This window comes from Erpetoichthys calabaricus, chromosome 11 (genome assembly GCF_900747795.2).
Source record: "Erpetoichthys calabaricus chromosome 11, fErpCal1.3, whole genome shotgun sequence".
NCBI classification, from domain to species: domain Eukaryota; kingdom Metazoa; phylum Chordata; class Cladistia; order Polypteriformes; family Polypteridae; genus Erpetoichthys; species Erpetoichthys calabaricus.
The window spans coordinates 115,510,023-115,528,486 of record NC_041404.2 but is presented as its reverse complement, the minus strand read 5'-3'; the positions used below and the strand labels follow the sequence as shown (position 1 = coordinate 115,528,486).

General features: G+C 40.4%; 1 protein-coding gene across 1 annotated transcript in view; it reads left to right on the top strand.

Moving 5' to 3' along the window:
* Positions 1-1,026: 1,026 nt before the first annotated feature.
* cdhr2 (cadherin related family member 2) overlaps positions 1,027-18,464 on the top strand; it is a 170,653-nt gene continuing 153,215 nt past the window's right edge. Inside the window, exons 1-2 of the mRNA XM_051934136.1 lie at positions 1,027-1,102; positions 18,317-18,385. Coding sequence (XP_051790096.1) covers positions 18,343-18,385 — 43 coding nt within the window. The 5' untranslated portion in view covers positions 1,027-1,102; positions 18,317-18,342. The remainder of the gene's footprint in view (positions 1,103-18,316; positions 18,386-18,464) is intronic.

Here is an 18,464-nt window from a genome sequence, read left to right as displayed (position 1 = left end):
CAACACAGTTTAGCTTCGGCTCTAATTGGGCCTGGACAGTTCTACTAGTTTATCTCTGCAATGCAAAAAATTAATTGAGAAAAAGGACATTAAGGTATAACATTAATTTAAAATAGAAAATAAATGTGAAGGCTGTAATGTTGCCTGCATTATCTTTTACATGAAGGCTACTAAAAGGAACCACAGAGGTCTCTTTTTAATGATTATCGTGAAGTAGGTCAGGGTAATTGCGCTTTTATTCAAGTGTGTTTTGTTTTAGTCAGCCCAACAGTGGAGGCCATTATCCATTGTCTGTATCAATAAATAACAATGGCTCCCTGGGTTATAAATGGAACGAGTCTTCAACACCCATATGGGCTTCTTGTGGGCATTAGCCATGGATTAGAGCACTGACGGAACTACAGGTATGACAAAGGACACAAAAAGTGGCAAGGAACTTCATTAATATTCTACTTGCTATGCAGGCAGTGGTATATTGTGTGTTTAACCTGATGATAAATAATACTAGAAATCATAAAAAAAGAAATTCTGGGAAAGACTAATAAAGGATCAAAAAGAGGACTTGACAACATTCTGTTGTGGACCACAATTTTCAAGGTACACGATCAGTTAATGTCACACTGTGTCCCAGACACCCACAAGAGCTGGATGTTGCTTAAATTGTGATTTCTTTGTGTTAAAAAACTTTCCTCACACACTTCAATGAAATTTTGTATTTGAATGCAAGAAAAAGGTGACAGAAAGGGCAACAGAAAGCTGGATATTGAAGGTAAGATTTATTGTATCTGAAGACTTTATTTCCATACAGGCCGGGGAAGGTGTTGCTTGTTAATTATGTGTGGAAGACCCTGTCTTTAATGCAGGTCTCTTAGCCGCTAAGACAGTCAGCCCCCTAAGCAGCTTTGGCTGAACGCTGTGTGTTTGAAAGTGAAATGTTAAGTTAGAGTCTTGTCTTCCACTCGTTAATGATTTACATTTACGGCAGGTTGAGGTTCAGCCAGTTAAACAGTTAATTGCCAGTAAGGAACCAAAGGTTTGCTGCACTTGTGCTTGTTGTCTTTACCTGAAAGTCTCTCTATTTTAGGAGATCCCACCAGCCAAGGTAAGTAACCAGAAGGTTTTTGTTTTGATTTTTACTGTCTTAATTTCAGTTCTTGTCTAGAGGTGAATTTACCAACTGCAATTCTGCCAACTTTTTGCCAACCAATTGGCTCTCCTTTTCTTCAAGCAGTTTTGTGCTGTTGAGCTTCCCTGTGTTTGTGAAAACTCTTTAATGTGAGGGATTTTAAAATATCCCTTCCCTAAAGCTTGCTTACCTTGGGAGTAATTCTAGTTAAACAAACAAGCTCTTCATTCTGAAAAGCTATTAAGCATGGATTTAACACTTGAACCACCTTTATAGTTTTACATTAGAATTAAAACACTAGTGTCGACTAAGATAATAAAGCTTAAATACTTTTGTAAACACAATTTAATGTATATCACAAGAAGTATGACTTAACTATACCTGGACTTCAGTGTAAAATGTGGAATATGCTGGAAAAGTAAAAATGTAATAATGCAGTGAGTAAATTCAGACACACATGGATGTATTCGAGTATTGTATAGTTATGTAGATTACAAATACTAAGTTGATTTAAATGTTAGAATGTATACATATCTATCTATCTATCTATCTATCTATCTATCTATCTATCTATCTATCTATCTATCTATCTATCTATCTATCTATCTATCTATCTATCTATCTATCTATCTATCTATCTATCTATCTATCTACACCATTGCTCAGTGTATATAATATAAAAGCATATAAACACATACACATACAAGTACACATACATGCATAGGTTATTCTATCTATCTATCTATCTATCTATCTATCTATCTATCTATCTATCTATCTATCTATCTATCTATCTATCTATCTATCTATCTATCTATCTATCTATCTATCTATCTATCTATCTATCTACACCTATTGCTCAGTGTATATATATAATATATAAAAGCATATAAACACATATACAGTACATACAAGTACACATACATGCATGGGTTTTACATTGTTTTTTGAGTTCTTTTATAAAAGCATTTGGAAGCTGCATTTATTTGTATAAATACATATTCATTAAAGGGTGTGTGTATACTTATTTTTTGAGTTCACATATAAATACATAAATACAGTAAAGTATACTTCTGCATACTGTATTGTATAGCATAAACATGTGAATGCATCCAGCAACGCTGAATTGGATTAATTAAGCTAAAAAATGGATGAATGGATGAATGCAGGCACGTGTATCTCTTCTTCTTATATTTCAGAATGAATCCACTGATCATTTCTTCATTTTAACTAACTTCAATTCAAATAACTCTTGTATGGCCACTAATTTGTTATGCACTATTAATTCAGTACCTCTGTTTGTTATAGAGTTTACCACCATTTAATGGCCTAGCACAGTACACAATAATTTGAAAAAGAAAGTATGGCTAAAAAATACAGATTCTTTATAATTAACATATGAAGGTTAATGAAAAAGTAAAGGCAATTTGAATTTGTGTTACATTGCATCAACTTGTATTTACTGCATACTTTTCAAATTTCTTTTACTTTTTTATTTAACCTTCTATGTTACTTAATGAATTATGAAAAAAAACAAATGTATTGTGAACAGCATGGTGGAGCAGTGATAGTGCTGCTGCCTCACAACAAAGACACCAGGGTTTGCATCCTGGGTGCTCCCTGCGTGGAGTTTGAATGTTCTTCCTCTGTCTGCATGGGTTTTCTCTTAGTGCTCCGGTCCTCCTCCCCAAGACATACAGTTTGGGTGAATTGGTGTTGCTAAATTGGCCCTGACATCTGTGAGTGTGAGTGTATTCACTCTGTGATGGACTGTCACCCTGTCTTGGGATTGTTTGTGCCTGATGCTTGCTGGGATAGACTGCCCTGTGACCCTGCTTAGGATGAGTGGGGTTTGGAAGATGAATGGATTATGAATTGTAATATCTGGGTTTTGTTCATTAAGATAGTTTACAGTACGTACTGCTCCAAACATATAGCAGTTTATTGCACATTTCATATTTTCAGAATGTAAAAGGCATGTCTTTTTGACAAAACTTTGGTAACCCTGTAGAGTACGCTGCAGTGTCGTTATTTACTCTAATTTTAAGAGGATTGGGAACTGCAGGCGAGTTAATCTGTTAATTGTACGATGGGATCAAACTGCACATGAAGTGACTGTAAGCCCATGTGAACATCTTCTGTTCTGGTTTTAAACACCCTTGTGTGAGTCCTTAGAGTGAAGGATAATGAGTAGAGAGAGTGCTGTGTAAATGTAAGTACTTAAGAATGTGCAACTCATTTTTGTGAACACATTTTCAAATTCTTGGTGATATGCACAGTCTTTGTAACTAAATTTCTAACATTTTTTCGACACATTCGATTCAAAAACTCTCTGCTGGCAGGACTAGGAATAGTGCAGTATCACTATGTATATAAATTGTGCAGACATATTCTGGGCTCTAGTTCCCCTCTGGCATACCTAGGACAGTCTAGTTCAGGCATCCTATGTCCTGGTGTGTTCTTTTTTGCTACTTTTATTCCACTTAGTTTTCTAATCAGACAACTTCTGCCATACCCCAGCTCTTGACTTTTTGGACTCTCATTCCACAGAGTAAGATATATCTTATGAAATATGCTTAAAAGTTTCATTTAAACTACTCATTTTCCATTTTTGTCCGTATCCAATGAAGATTATTTTTTTCCTTGCAGTATAAGTGGCAAAAACATTGGAAATCCAAGGATCTAAACTTAGCATCAGATCTGCATGTTGGTCACAGTTTTTATTCCCAGAACTCCTCATTTGCAAATCCATTCAAATGTCTCTATTTGGAGCTTCCTCTCAGTGCTCTTGATTCAATTGGTTGCAGATGGTTGGTTATCTGTGTTACTTGTGTCAATTTACACATAAAAGTAATCCATTATATTTCTAGGTAGCTAACTTGTATATTGCTCTGTGGCTTGCTTGTGCTGATTTCAGAGACTCCTGGCAAAAGACACAGAAGAGTTTATTTAAATTTGCCTAGCAATGTCTCATAATTTTCATTCCTTTTATATGGCAGGCAAGCAGGCACTTCCTAGCTTATTTTTTCAGTGTTTTTATCTATTAGAGTGCTGTTTTTTTTATCTCATTAATGGTAGTTGATTACAGTCTATGTGTACTTTGGCAGCTTAGTCACTTGCTGTGTCACTTAGGCATGACAATCTCTCTGTGAACAGAATTTACTTCCTTTTACTCTCTTATCTCTTCTACATATGACAACTACATTTTCAGGAAGTAGTTTACATTTGTTTTTTAGAGTGCCATGGAGGATTTTGTAGACTTCGGGCAGGGTATTCAATGAATTCATACTTATAGTAGCCTAATAAAGTATTTATCCACCCATTGAACCTTAAACTTTGGGTCATGACCCAAAGCAGGTCCTGGGCATGTTTTAGATGAGTTGCCAAATGATTGTGTAGTAAAATTAGCCAAGCTGAGTTATATCTAATTATTTTTATACTATTTATTGTTCTCGTATGTGAAACAACACTATTGATGCATCACAGACAGCCTTCATTTCTAAGGCACCAAAATACAATAAATATTCCTCATGATACCCTCTACCCTTTTATAGCCAGTGAAACACTCAAGCTAAGTTGAATATTGAAGTGAAAAACAAGTGTGCTGTACAAGGACAATTTCTGAGGTGTTATGAACAGCGATGGAATAGGGTGAGGATATATATTTAGTGCTATAGCAGTGCTGTACTGTATGCTACATTCAGTTTCAGTGACAATGGACAACTGGTCATAGCTTCCTCACATAGAATACATTGAATCAATGCAGAGTTGCAAAGAAGATATCGCATGGAGTTTAACATGCTTCCCGAGAAAGAATTCCTTTTTGAAATAGTTCAATAAATTTCAATCCAATGGTAGTGTGAAGGATATGTTTGGACCACTGAGAACTGTAAGAACATATAGAAAATATTGAAAGGTTGAGACAAGCTGTAGACATTTAGCACAATGTCGCTGGATAGCAATCAACATTTCAAACTGGAGTGTTGGCAGAATAATTCATCATGATTTGTCATATCACCCATATAAACAAAGAGTGCGAACATTTTTTTTAGGAATAATTTAGATATTTTTTCAATCATCTTATTGAATTGCTAAATGATAACTGGGATATACTGAAGTATTTGCAAACTCATTTAGAAAAATATGTTGTTATATTAATGTGGAAACTCAAAAACTGTTATTTAAAACAAGATAAATAAACTGCATCAATTCATTTTTTTAATTACTTTATTCTTTATCCAGCGCCATAAGTCAGGTGAAAAAGTTAATTGACTATTCATACTGTCCTTTCAAAAATCATCACATCCTCGTGATGCACCCAAATGATTTAATTCTCTCAGCTTTACTAAAGCTTGTACTAAACATTTACACTGGCAGTGATACACCTCAGGAATCTATTCCCTGTTTTGAATTATGATTATTGTTTTGTTAACAATATAATTGCTTTCCATTTTTTTCTTTTAGTAACATTCATGCAAGAGAAATTCTTAAAAGGAAACAAAACTGCTTTTTTTCAGTATAGTCATTGTCTTTTTGGGTCCTAGAATGGTACAGATTTCCTTATTTTGGTTCTCCCATTAACATGCCTTCCAATGAGGAAGCAGAGCCTGGGGACTCAGAGGTGGACTCCCCCATCTCTGGGACTAAGGTCACCAAGGTGGTCAAAAAACTCCTTGGTGGTAGGGCCCCGGGGGTGGATGAGATACGCCCGGAGTTCCTCAAGGCTCTGGATGTTGTAGGACTGTCTTGGCTGACACGCCTCTGCAACATCGCATGGACATCAGGGACAGTGCCTCTGGATTGGCAGACCGGGGTGGTGGTCCCCCTCTTTAAGAAGGGGGATCGGAGGGTGTGTTCCAACTACAGAGGGATCACACTCCTCAGCCTCCCTGGAAAAGTCTATTCAGGGGTCCTGGAGAGGAGGGTCCGTCGGATAGTCGAGCCTCGGATTCAGGAGGAACAGTGTGGTTTTCGTCCTGGTCGCGGAACAGTGGACCAGCTCTATACCCTTAGCAGGGTCCTGGAGGGTGCATGGGAGTTTGCCCAACCAGTCTACATGTGTTTTGTGGACTTAGAAAAGGCATTCGACCGTGTCCCTCGGGGAATCCTGTGGGGGGTACTCCGAGAGTATGGGGTACCGGCCCCCCTGATAAGGGCTGTTCAGTCCCTGTACGATCGGTGCCAGAGCTTGGTCCGCATTGCCGGCAGTAAGTCGAACCCGTTTCCAGTGAGAGTTGGACTCCGCCAGGGCTGCCCTTTGTCACCGATTCTGTTCATATCTTTTATGGACAGAATTTCTAGGCGCAGCCAGGGTGTTGAGGGGGTCCAGTTTGGTGGGCTCAGGATTGGGTCACTGCTTTTTGCAGATGATGTTGTCCTGTTTGCTTCATCAGGCCGTGATCTTCAGCTCTCTCTGGATCGGTTCGCAGCCGAGTGTGAAGCGGCTGGGATGAGAATCAGCACCTCCAAATCCGAGACCATGGTCCTCAGCCGGAAAAGGGTGGAGTGCCCTCTCAGGGTTGGTAGCGAGATCCTGCCCCAAGTGGAGGAGTTCAAGTATCTCGGGGTCTTGTTCACGAGTGAGGGAAGAATGGAGCGTGAGATCGACAGGCGGATCGGTGCGGCATCCGCAGTAATGCGGGCATTGCATCGGTCTGTCGTGGTGAAAAAGGAGCTGAGCCGCAAGGCGAAGCTCTCAATTTACCAGTCGATCTATGTTCCTACCCTCACCTATGGTCATGAGCTATGGGTAGTGACCGAAAGAACGAGATCGCGAATACAAGCGGCTGAAATGAGTTTCCTCCGCAGGGTGTCTGGGCTTTCCCTTAAAGATAGGGTGAGAAGCTCAGTCATCCGGGAGGGGCTCAGAGTAGAGCCGCTGCTCCTCCGCATCGAGAGGAGTCAGATGAGGTGGCTCGGGCATCTGATCAGGATGCCTCCTGGACGCCTCCCTGGTGAGGTGTTCCGGGCACGTCCAACCGGGAGGAGGCCCCGGGGAAGACCCAGGACACGCTGGAGGGACTATGTTTCTCGACTGGCCTGGGAACGCCTTGGGATTCTCCCGGAAGAGCTAGAAGAAGTGGCCGGGGAGAGGGAAGTCTGGGCATCTCTGCTCAAGCTGCTGCCCGTTGCGACCCGACCTCGGATAAGCGGGAGACAATGGATGGATGGATGGATGGATTAAAAAGTTTAAGAACTTGTGCTCTGTATTATACTTTTCAAATGTTTACAGAAGTCATGGCATTTATTAAATCCATATCTCTTCTGTCTCAATCTGATGTAGACTTTTCTCATTGTAGTGCTTGTTCATTTATTTAGTTTTTTTATAGCCTTCACCTGATATTTATGGCACCACACATCACATCACCGGAGCTGACACTGATAAGAGGAGTATTGTAAATGTTTTCATCTACAGCCTTAACTGTTCTTAAAAGAGAATACTATTTTAGAAATAAAAGATCATTTCACTTTGCTTTTACTCACTGTATTGTATACTAATGAGGGTTGGGGTTACAACATGCTCTTTTGGACTGACTAGATCACCATATTCTTAAAAACTCCTTTAATCATCCTTTGGGGAAAGAACAGATGTCAAGAGATGTACAGTTCCAATAAAACAGTATTCACCCCTTTTGAAGTTTACACATCTTATTATTATCTAACATTGAATCTTAGTGGATTTAGTTTGGTGTTTTTAAAACTGATCAACATGAAGAGACTTTTTAATGTCAAACTGTTTTCAAGTTCTCTGCAAAATGGTCTAAGTTAATTACAAATATTAAACACAAAATAATTGATTGCATAAGTATAAGTATATCTGAATATATGACAGATCCAGATCATTACTGGTGCAGCCAATTGGTTTTATAAATCACAGAAGTAGTTTAATAGAGTTCACCTATTTGTAGTCAGAGAGTGTCATTTGATCGATCGTTTGTCATATAAATGCACTTTATCTGGAAGGTCCAACTTATGACAAGTCAATTTCATGGCCTAAACTTCACAACGAAGACAAAAGTACAGTCCAAACAATGATGTTTGGAAAGCACAAGTTATGGGATGGAAAAAAGAAAATATTCCAGTCACAGAATATCCTTTGCTTTTCAGTTAAATCAGTCATTAAGAAATGGAAAAAGTATGTCTCAGCAGTAACTCTTCTAGAACAGGCTCTCCACAAAAACTGATTGGTCAAGTAAAAAGAAGGCTAGTGTGGGGGGTCACCTAGAGACCAATGAGAACTCTAAAGGAGTTACAGTCTATAACAAATTGGACCAGACAGACTGTTCAGACACCAACTGTTGCTTTAAGTGAAAAGAGAAAGTCATGTTACCAAAATGCACAGGATATCAGGTAGAATTTACCAGAAGGCACAAAGGAGACTCTGAAGACAGCTGGAACAAGGTTCTATGGTCTGATGAGACCAAAATGTAGCTTTTTTGATCATCACACTAAACTCCATATTTGGCATAAGACAAACACTGCACATTGTCAAAAACACACCATCCTCAAAGTGAAGCATGTTGGTGGGAGCATCATGTTGTGGGGATGCTTTGTGCAGTAGGCCCTGCACTGCTTGTGAAGGTAGAGAGGAAAATTAATGCAGTAAATTACAGAGAAATTCTGCAGAATCCTGATGCAGTTTGCAGGAATCTTACACCTTGGATGAGGATTTGTTATTTAGCAAAGACCATGACTCCAAACATAAAGACAGCACTACACAGGAATTGCTTAAGAAGAACAGTCTTAATATCCTGGAGTAGTGTCTAGTTCTCAGTCCAACAGAAATTTGTAGCTGGACTTCTAAAAGGCTGTTCACTGAAGATCCTCCTGTGCAAAGCTGATAGAGACCTGTGCACACAAATTCAAGGCTGTCATGGGTGCCAAAGAGGCATTTGCTAAATACTGACTTAAAGAGGGTGAATGCTTATGCAATTAATTATTTTGTGTTTTATATCTGTAATTAATTTAGATCACTTTGCAGAGATCTGCTTTATTGACATTAAATACACTATGTCTGTTGATCAACGTGAAAAACGGCAAATGAGATTAACACTGTGATTCAATGTTGTATAACAATAAAATCTGAAAACTTCCAAGAGGGGAATACTTTTATAGGCACTGTAATCCATCTAGACTGTTCTAGGTCTGGCCTGGGCCTTCTTTATGTGGATCATATTTTGTAAATGTCTCGGCACCCAGGCAACATCCTACTTCTATATTAAAACCACATCAACATGCTCATTTTGATCTGGAGAAACAAAAGTCCTACATTGGAGTCCTCCTGTAATGATGAACTCTCCACCCTGTCATAAACATTGAGAACAGCAACCATACTCTGGAACAACATTACAGTCACTAGTTCTTGTAATTTTATTCTTTTAGTCATTACCCAAAGTCCAAAACCATAGGTGAAGCTGAAGATGTAGCCTGACCAATAAATTAAAACCTTTTGGTAAAGAACAAGGTATTTCTCATTTTGGATATGGTAGAGATGCAGTGGTTAACACTTCCACCTCACAGCCTGAAGAAGACTGAACTCTATTCCATGGCCAGTAACTATCTGTGGTTCCTCCCCACATGTGTTTATATTTTTCTCTGTTTTTTCTGTAACATTGCAAAAATGTTTAAGTTAGGCTGAATGACTACTCTAAAGTGGCACTGCCTGTGTGAATATGGATGGGTGTGTGCTCTGGAATGGACTGCTGTCCTAGTAAGAGATGGTATCTGCCTTGTGCCCAGTGGTGTTGCAAAAGGCCCAATTCCCTAACACCTTGACTTAGATAAGCAGGTTCAGTAAATGGATGGACATTTCATCTTTGCCTCATGTATTTTGAAACAAACATTTTGAGTTACTCTTGAAAAGAAGTAGTTCACTGTACAGTCAAGAATGGAGACAAGGAGATAAGGTGGAGTCAAAACACTGTACACTGCTAAATCAGTCCAGATCACAGAAGAATGCTACTAGTATTAGTGATGTATGATTCGTAAATGATTAGATTTGTTTGAACGACTCTTTTCAGTGAATCACATGAAGCATGAATTCATCAATTCAGTGGAGTACAATGGGAGTACTAAAGAGGACATGTGTCCTTCCTGCGTGATATCATCAGCGTCTTTCACTTCATTAATAGATTTATGACATTCATGTGCAAGAACCGCTTCAATCATGAGTCTTGACACATTTGATTTGTGAACAAGCCACTACCTGAGAATCAGGCTAACAATTCTTGTTCATTTGATTCATGAATAATTAACTACAACCAAGAACCAGCCCAATATTCTAGTTCATTTGATTCACAAACAAGTTATTATGAGTTGCACATTTCTCATTCACTTGTAATTCTGCAGCGAAACATCTTATTTTAATTATGCATCTTAAATGTGTTATCATGCTTTGTGTTAGGAAACAGGACACTGGCATCTATATATATAATTCACTAAGCCGGCGACAAGTAGCCACCCATGGAAAGCACGCACCGACAAGTAGCCATGCATGGAAAGCACGCAAGACAGCCACGCCCACCAACTCTGAGACCATTGGATACGATGACAACTCGCAGAGCCATGCCCACCAACTCAGACGCAGCAACTCACAACACCGGGCGTCATTCACGTTCGTCTCTTCTAGACTCCATATGCACCTCTGAGCCACGTTGACTTTTCATTAGTCAACCTCAGTGGAACCTCGGTTCACACACAGGCAGTGCAAGAGAGAGCCGCACACACACACAGGCAGTGCCAGAGAGAGACAGAGGCACACACACAGGCAGCGCGAGAGAGAGCCGCGCACACACACAGGCAGCGCCAGAGAGAGACAGAGGCACACACACAGGCAGAGCGAGAGAGAGAGCTGCGCACACACACAGGCAGCGCCAGAGAGAGACAGACGCACACACACAGGCAGCGCGAGAGAGAAAGCCACGCACACACACACAGGCAGCGCCAGAGAGAAACAGAGGCACACACACAGGCAGCCCGAGAGAGAGAGCTGCGCACACACACAGGCAGCGCCAGAGAGAGACAGAGGCACACACACAGGCAGCGTGAGAGAGAGAGCCGCGCACACACACAGGCAGCGCAAGAGAGAGCCACATGACCAGGCGGTGTGTATGCTTCGAGAACGAGGGTGGACGCGGCAGAACTATCTAAGAAGAGGCATGTTTGTCACAGATGTGAATCACTGTATGCGGCGTGTAAAACAGTTTGTTTGTCGCGGATGTGAATCGCTGTATGCGGCGTGTAAAACAGTTTGTTTGTCGCGGATGTGAATTGCTGTATGCGCCGTGTAAAACAGTTTGTTTGTCACGGATGTGAATCGCTGTATGCAGCGTGTAAAACAGTTTCCGAGGGGTATCCCATGGTCTTAGAGTTGGTGGGCAGGTCTCTGTCAGTTGCTCTTGCGACCGGGCACATGACCAGGCAGTGTGTATGCTTCGAGAGTGAGGGTGGACGCGCCAGCACCATCTAAGAAGAATCATATTTGTCGCGGATGTGAATCGCTGTACGCAGCATGTAAAACGCTGTATTGTACAGGTGCTGGTCATAAAATTAGAATATCATGACAAAGTTGATTTATTTCAGTAATTCCATTCAAAAAGTGAAACTTGTATATTGGATTCATTAATTACACACAGACTGATGTATTTCAAATGTTTATTTCTTTTAATGTTGATGATTATAACTGACAACTAATGAAAGTCCCAAATTCAGTATCTCGGAAAATTAGAATATTGTGAAAAGATTCAATATTGAAGACACCTGGTGCCACACTCTAATCAGCTAATTAACTCAAAACACCTGCGAAAGCCTTTAAATGGTCTCTCAGTCTAGTTCTGTAGGCTACACAATCATGGGGAAGACTGCTGACTTGACAGTTGTCCAAAAGACTACCATTGACACCTTGCACAAGGAGGGCAAGACACAAAAGGTCATTGCTAAAGAGGCTGGCTGTTCACAGAGCTCTGTGTCCAAGCACATTAATAGAGAGGCGAAGGGAAGGACAAGATGTGGTAGAAAAAAGTGTACAAGCAATAGGGATAACCGCACCCTGGAGAGGATTGTGAAACAAAACCCATTCAAAAATGTGGGGGAGATTCACAAAGAGTGGACTGCAGCTGGAGTCAGTGCTTCAAGAACCACCACACACAGACATATGCAAGACATGGGTTTCAGCTGTCGCATTCCTTGTGTCAAGCCACTCTTGAACAAGAGACAGCATCAGAAGCGTCTCGCCTGGGCTAAAGACAAAAAGGACTGGACTGCTGCTGAGTGGTCCAAAGTTATGTTCTCTGATGAAAGTAAATTTTGCATTTCCTTTGTAAATCAAGGTCCCAGAGTCTGGAGGAAGAGAGGAGAGCCACAGAATCCACGTTGAGTGAGGTCCAGTGTAAAGTTTCCACAGTCAGTGATGGTTTGGGGTGCAATGTCATCTGCTGGTGTTGGTCCATTGTGTTTTCTGAGGTCCAAGGTCAACGCAGCTGTCTACCAGGAAGTTTTAGAGCACTTCATGCTTCCTGCTGCTGACGAACTTTATGGAGATGCAGATTTCATTTTCCAACAGGACCTGGCACCTGCACACAGTTCCAAAGCTACCAGTACCTGGTTTAAAGACCATGGTATCCCTGTTCTTGATTGGCCAGCAAACTCGTCTGACTTTAACCCCATAGAAAATCTATGGGGTATTGTGAAGAGGAAGATGCAATACACCAGACCCAACAATTCAGAAGAGCTGAAGGCCACTATCAGAGCAACATGGGCTCTCATAACACCTGAGCAGTGCCACAGACTGTTCGACTCCATGCCACGCCGCATTGCTGCAGTAATCCAGGCCAAAGGAGCCCCAACTAAATATTGAGTGCTGTACATGCTCATACTTTTCATGTTCATACCTTTCAGTTGGCCACCATTTCTAAAATTGGTCTTAATTGATATTCTAATTTTACGAGATACTGAATTTGGGACTTTCATTATTTGTCAGTTATAATCATCAACATTAAAAGAAATGAACATTTGAAATACATCAGTCTGTGTGTAATGAATGAATCTAATATACAAGTTTCACTTTTTGAATGGAATTACTGAAATAGATCAACTTTGTCATGATATTCTAATTTTATGACCAGCACCTGTATGTTGCCCTTTCCAGAGTTACATCTTTTCATTCACCTACAGTCGTATCCTCAAAACCAACCCCATTTGGACAACTGTGTCTTTCAGGAAGTGTTCACCCATCAATACATAATTATGCGGCGTAGCTAGTTATATATAAATCAGTAATTGAGCAATGCACAAGTACACCTGACTTGAGCATTCATAGTTTTCATCCTCTTTCTCTGTCTCTGTTTAGCATTCATTTGCTTAGAAGGTGATGTGCTTGCTGCTTCCTGAGCAGCTCTTCTTTTCTCCACCCTAGTGGCCCTCTTCTTCTCTTCTTTCATCTTTCCTTTTCGCGTTAAAACTGATTGAGTCAGTGTTTGTGTTACAATTACTTAGTACGTTTTTCTTAATTTTTCACTTAAGCCGGCACTTAAGTGTTCAATCTTCCTCAAGAATGATTTAAGATATGAAGAGGTAGGGGAAGTGATGGCAAAGGTGGTAGGGATGAGAACAGCACCTGTACGCAACCGCCGCACAGCCATCCTGCTGGCCCTGCCAAGAGTTGATTCTACAATAAAATAAAATAAAAATAAATAGAGGAATAATGTTGGATGTCAATCATCACTCCAAAAGCAGATAGTAGACATCACATAGTATATGTGTACCAAATTTCAGGTCAAAAGGTCAAACGGTTTGCGAGCTACAGGTGATTTAAAGTCATGGACAGACAAACGAACAGCCATGGTAGCGTATTATATATAAAGATAATTATACATGTAATCAATTATATATAAATTAAGAAAACAATGATATTATTTATATACACTGAAACATATACTGTATATCAAAATAATGTACAAATTATTAAATACCCAAAGATGTCAGACTGTAAATCAGATGTGAGCAACGTTGGTCCTTGGGAGCCCCAGAGACTGCAAGTTTTTGTTCAAACCCAGTTTCGTAATGGGAGGTCAGTTATTGCTAATGGAGCACTTATTGCTTAAGCAACATTTCAATGCTTCATTTTATTTGTCTTGCTAGTTAACATTTCCCACCCTTAATTAATTATTTTACCTTAGTTGCATTCACTGTTTTTAATTGCTTCTTATTAGCAATAAAATGCAAACAACAAAGGAACCAGCAGTTCTCCAACTAACTTATCTCCATTAACACAGTTCATCCCGGCCAATACCCCCACGCCGCCAGGTGGAGCCCTTCTTGCAACATGGAGGTGCCCCGAGTTCCAACAGGGCATCATGGACAGTAGAGTTTTACATCACAGCCTTGCTGGATACCATGGGGGCCTCCAGGGGACGCTGCAGGAAGGCACGAGGATTTTTATTATAGCCCGGAAGTACTTTCTAATCACGGGAGTGGAAGAAGGAGTTTTCACCTGACCCGGAAGTGTTATGAAACGGGTCAAGGACTATAGAGGACTCTGGAAAAACCCAGCAAGTTGAGCCAAGTTGGGAGGAAGGGTAACTGAGCTGCTGGGAATGGAGGATTATGTTTATTGATTAATTATTGAGTTATTATTGGAGTATTGTGGAGTGGAGGGTGCTTTGTGCACATTCTGTTATAATAAATTTAATTCTGGACTTTTACCTGGTGTCTGATGTGTTGTCTGAGGGTTCCAGGGGACAACAGCGCCCCCTATCTGTCACAAATGATAAAAGTGCCTGGTGCTTAATGAGATTTAGGCATTCATTTTTCTTATCTTTTACATTTTTGACACAAAAAATTAAATAAGTATTTGGAGTGTTGCTTGTTAGATCACAGTCTATATTCATTTTACTTGCAAAATGCATTAACTGATATGATGGTTTAATTAATGTGTGTTAGGGTCAGCACCGACCAAGTTTTACTTTTTCAATGCATAAAACTACTACCTAATTTTGTTTATTGCATCAAGGCTTTTTGACTTTGTCAGGAATCTGTATTTAATTAAAATAAAACAAAAAAAACAAACAATTATACTAAATTATAAAATGCTCTGGTGAAAATTATTACCTTTGTGTTGGTAGGGTCAGTTTTGACCCAGTTATAATTTAAGGTTATAAAACAATAGTTAGGGTCAAAACAAAAATCCTAAACACACTTTGAGGGGCTTCTCTCTTTGCCTGTGTGTCTCCTTACCTGAACAAACAAAACAAACAAACAAAGACAGACCTGTTCAGACATGTAAGGCTTGCATAAGACAAATTTAGTTTAGCGTTGGTGACTTGCAGAGTACACATCTCCTGTTTGCAGCAGTCAAAAATGAGAAGAAGATTTACAGTAAGCCAAGCTCTGGATCATATCTTTTCTGAAAATGAGGCAGAGGACACAGAACAGCATAGTGATACAGATGAGCAGGTTTCCGAGGAGGAAGACATTGTAGAGTATCTACCAGAAGGCACAGACATATCTGATGAGTCTGATGAGGAGGTCACCGATGCTGAAGATGCACTCACTCCTGCTGAAACGTTCAAATCCAAAAGTGGTAACATCTGTTGGAGCTCAGTACCTCCTGACTTACATGGCAGGGCAGCTGCTGCAAATGTCAAAAAAATGACCCCTGGAATCACAAGGTTTGCTGTGACGAGAGTAAGTGACATCAAGACATGTTTTGATCTGTTTATGCCATTGTCACTAAAGAAAGTCATGATTGCTATGACAAACCTTGAAGGAAAGAAGGTTCATGGTGACATGTGGAATGACATTGATGAGGAATACCTGGATGCTTATATTGGTGTTCTTCTTCTTGCTGGTGTTTACAAATCCAGCAATGAGGCCACTGATAGTCTCTGGGATGCGTCGACAGGCAGAAATATTTTCCGGGCAACAATGTCACTACAGTCATTTCGAATGATATCAAGAGTCCTTAGATTTGACAACAGAGAAACTAGAGAAAAATCTGACAAGCTTTCTCCCATCAGGGATGTCTGGGAAAGGTGGGTGCAGCTCCTTCCACTGATGTTCAACCCAGGGCCTGAGGTAACAGTAGATGAACATTTTGTCCCTTTCCTTGGAAAATGCCCTTTCCGGCAGTACATGCCTAGTAAGCCAGGGAAACACGGCATAAAAATTTGGGCAGACTGCGATGCAAAAACCAGCTATGCATGGAATCTGCAGATTTACACAGGCAAACATGCAAGTGGCATTCCTGAGAAAAATGAAGGAAAACGTGTAGTCCTCGATATGATTACTGGACTGCAGGGTCACAATATCCATCCATCCATCCATTTTCCAACCCGCTGAATCCGAACACAGGGTAATGGGGGTCTGCTGGAGCCAATCCCAGCCAACACAGGGCACAAGGCAGGAACCAATCCCAGGCAGGGTGCCAACCTACCGCAGGACACACACAAACACCAAGCACACACTAGGGCCAATTTAGAATCGCCAATCCACCTAACCTGCATGTCTTTGGACTGTGGGAGGAAACCAGAGCGCCCGGAGGAAACCCACGCAGACACGGGGAGAACATGCAAACTCCACGCAGGGAGGACCCGGGAAGTGAACCCAGGTCCCCAGGTCTCCCAACTGCGAGGCAGCAGCGCTACCCACTGCACCACCGTGCCGCCTGGTCACAATATCACATGTGACAATTTCTTTACCAGCTATGACCTTGGACAAGAACTTCTCAGGTGGAAACTTACCATGGTGGGCACAGTAAAAAAAAATAAACCTGAGCTGCCTGCCGAAATTTTGCAGGTGAAGGACAGGGCTCATCTTTCTTCAAAATTTGCTTTTAAAGACACCACCACGGTTGTTTCATATTGTCCAAAAAAACACCGGAATGTGATACTTATGTCCACTTTTCACAAAGACGCAGCTGTGTCATCAGCAAGTGACAAAAAGCCCATAATTATCTTGGACTATAATAAAAACAAAGGTGGAGTGGACAACCTGGACAAGCTGCCTGCCACCTATACTTGCCAGAGAATGACCAGGAGATGGCCAATGGTTGTGTTTTATAACATTCTAGATGTGTCTGCATACCATGCATTTGTGTTGTGGACCCACATTCACCTAGGGTGGAACTCAACCAGAAAAAACAAGCGGAGAATGTTTCTTGAGGAGTTAGGAAGTTCCCTTGTCAAGGCACACATTGAGCGAAGGGAACAGGTGCCCCGGGACCCAGCCACTGCAGCCTTGGTCAGACAGATGCAGAGCTCACGTAGCACTCCTTCCACACCATCAGCAACACAAAGAGCATCAGTGCCAGCATCCTCTTCGGCCAGCACTGCCTCAACATCAACCTACACAGCCACAGCCACAACCCCACTGAGGCCACCTGATTCTAAAAGAAAGAGGTGTCAGGTCTGCCCTAGCAATAAAGACAGAAAGACAAACGTACTCTGCTTCTACTGCAAAAAATATATTTGCAAAGTGTCACTTTTTGCCACTCATGCATCTAAATGCACATGCATGTTCTTGCACACAAAGACGTTTTTTGGAACTAGTGCCTCATTTCTATTGGTTTGATTTGCTTGATTGTTTGTTGTTTGTTTGACCTTGCAAATCCACATTTTGAGATTTACTTGTTTAGCTTTCCATTTATATTAAAGTTATTTTTGAAAATACTTTTTTGTCTTTTTCTTTGAAATAAATATATATGGGTCAAATTTGACCCGTAACACCATAGATGTTACTATAGTAATTAATATTATAATAAAAAATATATATAACAAATTTATTTAAGAGATGTGTTCTAATACCCCTCAGTAATAGTCAGGTAACATAACAACCTTTTATTTATTTAAATAATTCTCTTGAGGTTCATTTAATCATTTTTTAAAATTGAAAACGAGAGGTATGCTGTTAAAGTAAAAGCTCATGAGGTCACAGCAAAAATATTAAAAACATTCTTTTAATGGACAAGGAAGCGTAACAAAGTAACCAAGAGGTAAGGAAAAAATTGGATGATAAATAATTGTTTTGAGGGTAATATGGCTGATTAAAGACACGGATCAAAACTGAGATAAGAGATAGTAACAGAAAGCTAACATAAGAGGAAGGCTAAGACAAATATTATAAAGTCATAACCCGTTGTGTTCACTGAGGAATGATCTTTTTTGCACATCATTGTTCTCTTGTGTTTGATTTTAGAATATCTGGGAGCGAGGGGAGAGAAGATGAAGTACGCTTTAGTACTTCTTCCACTCTTCTGCTTAGCAGGTAAGGTAACATGATTTATGTATCTGTTTTTCTAGGTTCTCATAAGAAACGTGAACTTCATTACATGTCCAGAAATCAG